This window comes from Trachurus trachurus, assembly GCF_905171665.1.
Source record: "Trachurus trachurus genome assembly, chromosome: 7".
Taxonomy (NCBI): Eukaryota; Metazoa; Chordata; class Actinopteri; order Carangiformes; family Carangidae; genus Trachurus; species Trachurus trachurus.
The window spans coordinates 914,809-920,393 of NC_139901.1; the positions used below are offsets into that span (position 1 = coordinate 914,809).

The following is a 5,585-nucleotide window of genomic DNA, read 5'->3' on the forward strand; positions in this document are numbered from 1 at the left end:
ACCGTCTTTGGATTCATTTTTTGAAAATCTAAACGTTAACCTGTAAAATTAAACATCACCAAGAGCTCAAGATGAGAGACTAATAAAAACAGCTTTGTTAGGGGATAAGATGTACACCATTGACGGCAGTGTCTCCAGTTGCACTCTGACTGGTAATCTTTGTTGCATCTCATTTCTTCTTGTCCCTCCACTGTTCCCATACAAACATTACCATAAACTAATCCAGCATGGTGAAAACATTTTTTTTGATTGAGACTTCTTTAGGATTCTTTATGTCACAACAACATCCTCATCAATCAACTCTGACATTCTTTATGAAGCAGCTGATGTAATTTGTTGGTGGCTGTTTGTCTGACTGCCTCCACAATGACTGCATTATCATCTGCATGTTCTACTTGTATGGTATCTTTCTGCTTCGTCAAAAGTCTGACTCCACATACTCTGTAGTTTGGAGTGAAAATGGGTTGGTAGATGGAGATACATGCTTACCATTCCAGTGTTTTTATCATTACACTCACTAGTTTACACCACCCACTGCTTAAAAGTAGCTTGTGTAGAATCAAATACCACAGTAAGTCAAGAAAACACTCTCACAGCACATCTGTTGATTGGCCCTTGGTTTACATCATCATCTCTGCTTACATGACGCAGTAAGGCTCTCGTGGCAGTTGAGGTTTAGTCCTGCAGCAGGCTGGTAGATGGGAAAGGAGCCCTTTCTTCAAGTCTTTGTTAAGGAAGAAACAGACAATGGGGTTGACCCCGGCTTGAGCAAAACTCATCCACACGGTGGTGGAGAGGTACCGGTGTGGTATTGTGCAAGCCTTGACAAACACCCTCCAATAGCAAGCCACTATGTACGGAGACCAGAGCACCAGGAACAGCAGGGTGATCACATAGAACATCCTGCCCAGCTGCTTCTCTGCTTTGAACTCCTCCATGCCTAAAAGGCGCCGGTTCTGGTTGTGCAAGTTCTGCCGGATTCCCAGCAAAGTGGGCGGCATCGGGCCCCTGCCAAAGCCCGCAATCCAGTTGGCTGCCGCTTGACCGGTGGCCCCCGGCCCGTGGAAGGTCCAGTTCTGACTGATGGCCGGCACCATCTGGACGGGCTTCATTTTGCGGTGCTTGTATTCGAAGAGGAGCAACTTCATGTAGACCACATGTGTGGCTAGAATGAGCACGGCCAGCATCAACATAAAGCCCAGCGTATCGTTGGCCTTGAAGTAGCGATGCTCGAAGATGCACTGGTCCTCTTCACGGATGAACTTGTAGGTGCCCACGTCAAAAACGGGCGGGAAAGCCATCGCCACAGACAGCGTCCACACCATGCACACCACTGCCACACATGTCCAGAACGTCATGCGCTTTGAGTAAAAGCGGTGGTGCGCGATGGCCATGTAGCGCGTCACGCTGATGCAGAACAGCATGAAGGCGGCGTGGAAGCAGAAGAGCACTGCCATGAAGGCCACCACCTTGCAGCTCAGCACGCTGTAGGTCCAGGCAGAGCCGTTCTTTATGGACACCAGCACAAAGGGGAAGCAGATGGCTGAGCGGATGGTGTCCGCCAGGCACAAGTCCAACAGGAAGTAATACGGCGCCTTGTGCAGGGCCCGGTCTCTCAGCACGAGCAGAGAGACCACCAGGTTCCCCACCAGGCTGATGCAGATGATCAGCCCCAGCAGCACCAGTTTGATGTAGGTGGAGACGGCTGAGGAAGGACTCTCTGCCACCATGTCTCCGGCTGTAGCCGCCACCGCCGCCACCGGCCCAGCGGGCCCTTCGCTGCTCTCGTTTCCATTGGCCATCCTGAATGCCCTCTCACCCATACCACCTTTCCTTCAAGCACCAAAGCCACCGCTCCCCCACCACCTCCTCCGTCTGCTGCTCGTTCCTTCGTCCTCGTGGTTGCTTCCCCTTTTGCAGTTCACGAGGAACAGGAACACCTTAATCCACATCGCCCCATGTCGAGCAGGGTCCCTTTATTGGTGTATTATGATGTCTCGCCTCCTGATCCGCTCCAGGAGCCTGAAAAAAATCAGAAAAAACAAAGAATTAGGGGTTAGGGTCTGTGGAGACTCACCTTAGCATGACATTATGACGTTGTGTCATAAACTATAAACTGTTTTCTTGTATGTAACAACATCCATTGCACGTCTGTCCGTCCTGGGTGAGGGATCCCTCCTCTGTTGCTCACCCTGAGCTTTCTCCCATTTTTCCCTGTTAAAAGGGCTATACAAATAAAATTGCCTTGCCTATCCAGGTAGTACTTGTGGTAGTACTTGTGGTACTACCAGGAACACCAACACTGGGTAGTTCCTCTCTTTGCTCTCTTTCCTCTGAGACTCTGCTCCATGTTGATATGATGCATCATATCATTTGTGCCAACTGCACATCCATGCTGCCAATCTCCTGTTCTGCCACATCACAAATGTGTTGTATTCGACTGTTGCCTGGAGACTGGGAAGGTCAATGAAGTTCACTGAACTCACTGATATGTTCATGAGGCCGAGTCAGCTCTAGTTTCATGACCTGAAGCATCATCCTGTCATTAGAAGACGGTAAAGGGACAATGAAGGTGTGAACGTGGCCAGCAACAACTCTATATGGATATGACTGAAGTGTGTGTGTGTGTGTGTGAAAGTGTAACAAGAAAACATGGCCCACACCTTGACGCCATCACCAACACTTGCCTGAACTGTTGACACAGGGCAACTCTGACCCTATACCATCTGGTGCCTCATCATAAATCCAGATCCACCAGACCTGGTCTTCAACTGTCCTGCTGTATGATGGCCTGTGTACCTCCGAAGATCAGCAGGTTTCAAAAGACTCAAGCCCCCGGCCAACCTCACACCAACCACGTCACTGAGATCACATGTTTTACTAAAGTAGGCTAGAACTAAACACCTGTGACGGTGGAATTAGTAATTTTATTAAAGTTAATTTTAAAGTTGCATAATTCACAATGCCTGGTTAATGAATCACAAATGGAAAAAACTATGCTCGCGATTTAGCTAGTAGTTATTAGTGCATTCGTTGAGACAGGAATGGGCACTGCTCAGAAATTGGAAAACTCTTTAAAATTAAAGCAGAAGTAAGTGGAATATTTGTGTTAATATAAGTCTTAAATAGTTCTATCTTCCGACAGCAATCACTTCTATAGAGTGTTTGGTCTGAAACACGGGTCTGTCAGTCACTCTGCTCTGCTGTAAGCCGAGGAGAAAACTTTCCTTGTATCCTACAACCTTTATCCAAAAGGGGCTGTCCTCTCTGTGTGTGCAGCCAAGGGATGCGCGTGAATGTGGTGACGTAGGGACGAGGGCGGGGACTGCTAACTCCATCTGCTGACAAGAAGTTAGCCAAAACCACTGGATCGCTTACTTCTGCTTTGAAGGAGCTTATTTAAACACCAACTCCTTGGCGCTAAAGTTGCTAATTTCAAAGCAGCGGGCATTCAGTTGTTTGCTGCCACAAGATTAGCAGGTGAAAAGGTATTCTGCATGTGTATGCAAAACACTCATGTCTCTCAAATAGGCTACACTGGAAAATTAAAACAGCTGTGTTGAGTGCTTCAGTTGCTTTGTGTTAGTACTGTATAAGGAGTGTAGGTTGCTTGAAAAAGTATAGTATCCATTCATATCCAAATCTATCTTCAAATTCCCAGTCCAGTCTTGTCTGTAACAACATCTATTGCACGTCTGTCCGTCCTGGGTGAGGGATCCCTCCTCTGTTGCTCACCCTGAGCTTTCTCCAGTTTTTCCCTGTTAAAAGGGTTTTCCATGGAGTTTTTCCTCAGTGGATGTGAGGGTCTAAGGACAGAGGATGTTGTTACGATGTCATGTAAAGCCCTTTGAGACAAACTGTTGGTAAAAACGGGCTATACAAATAAAATTGCCTTGCCTTGCCAGACAGGACACCATCAGCTGTCTGTCTGTATCATGTCTCAGGTTAGTGGAAATGTGTTTTTCATAAAATCCTCCCATTGAGATTTCTAAACATGGTGGTCAACTTTAACACCCAAGACGACAGGAAGCAGGTTCACTTCAGTTCTCTGCAGTTTTTCACTAACTGACTTCTAACAAGACGATCTTCACTACGAACTCCGATTCTTGTAACTGTAGCTCTCTGTCGACGGCGTCACAGCTGTCTGCTAATCTTTAGACAAACCAAACATTGGTTCGTAGCTACAGCGCCTGTTCTGTCAGTTTGTTCGGAGCTCATTGTCTCACTGAGGAAATGAACACGTTTTCTCACATTTATTGTGATTTGACTTAAACACATCCATCTTGTGCTGTGGTGGTGATTTCGGTGACATCACAGCCTGAGCCTCTGCTGTATGGCTACTGACATCAACCTGTAGAGTGGAGTATAAAGCCTCCTTTAGTCCTGATCTCCTGTTTAAAACACTTCACCTTCATATAGATTGTCCAGGAAGGTGACAGTGTTTAGAATAACTCAAGTTTGAACAGGTTGAATGAGTCCATGAGGATAAGGTTAAAAGCTCCAAAACAGGTGAGTGTTGCTATTTTGTTTTGACAAATACGGCTGAGTCGCAGGGAATGTTGAAGGTGATCCAACCTTAAAGGGTACGTTCACCCAAAATTCAAATTTCACTCATTATCTACTCACCCTCATGTCGACTAAGAGCTGTGAGAATTTTCAGAGTCCTCCGTGCCTTCTCTGAGTTACGGGGGGGTCCGCGCAGCAGTATTTGTCCATAAAAGGTAAAGGTAAAGGTAAAGGTAAAGGTACTTTATTGGTCACATATACAGATAGTACAGTGAAATTCTTTCTCTGCATTTAACCCATCCCTGAGGAGCAGTGGGCAGCCACGGTGCGGCGCCCGGGGAATATAACCATATAATGGTTGTCAATGGATACCAACTTTCTTCGTCCAAAAAGACACACCAAAAAACATCCAAATACCTCCATACTGCTCGTCTGTAATGTCCCTCTTGTATTGAAGCCCCGACATGAGAAATTGTTCCTGACACAGGAAGAGCAGCGAACTGAGACACTGGGAGCTTCCGCTACAAACCAGCTTAAAATATAGACTTATTTCATTTTTTTCGGAACAATTTCTCATGTCGGGGCTTCAATACAAGAGGGACATTACAGACGAGCACTATGGAGCTATTTGGATGTTTTTTGGTGTGTCTTTTTGGACGAAGAAAGTTGGTATCCATTCACAACCATTATATGGACAAATACTGCTGCACGGACCCCCCCGTAACTCAGAGAGGGAACGGAGGACTCTGAAAATCCTCACAGCTCTTAGTTGACATGAGGGTGAGTAGATAATGAGTGAAATTTGAATTTTGGGTGAACTATCCCTTTAAAGGGTACGTTCACCAAAACTACAGGAGCAGGTCGTACTGGCATCTCTCAGACGTTCATGTCCTGTCCAAGTAGTGTCACTGCTAGTTAGCACATGACAGGTGTTAGCATACCACTACTGCATGTAACTCAAAGCAACACTGGACCATGCTGGTGTGGCCGTGGAGAACAGAGGTCCCTCCTGTTCACTTAATATTGTCTTCTATGTCTTTTTGTGAATCGTTTGATAATGGTAAAAACCCAGTGAAGTG

General features: G+C 46.3%; 1 protein-coding gene across 1 annotated transcript; it reads right to left on the minus strand.

Annotated features, from left to right (window-relative positions):
• Positions 1 to 638: 638 nt before the first annotated feature.
• gpr173 (G protein-coupled receptor 173) lies at positions 639 to 1,823 on the minus strand (the record flags this gene model as incomplete). The annotated part of the gene is made up of 1 exon (XM_083976035.1): positions 639 to 1,823. One exon carries the CDS (start codon positions 1,821 to 1,823, stop codon positions 639 to 641), a length of 1,185 nt encoding a protein of 394 aa, XP_083832161.1.
• Positions 1,824 to 5,585: the final 3,762 nt, after the last annotated feature.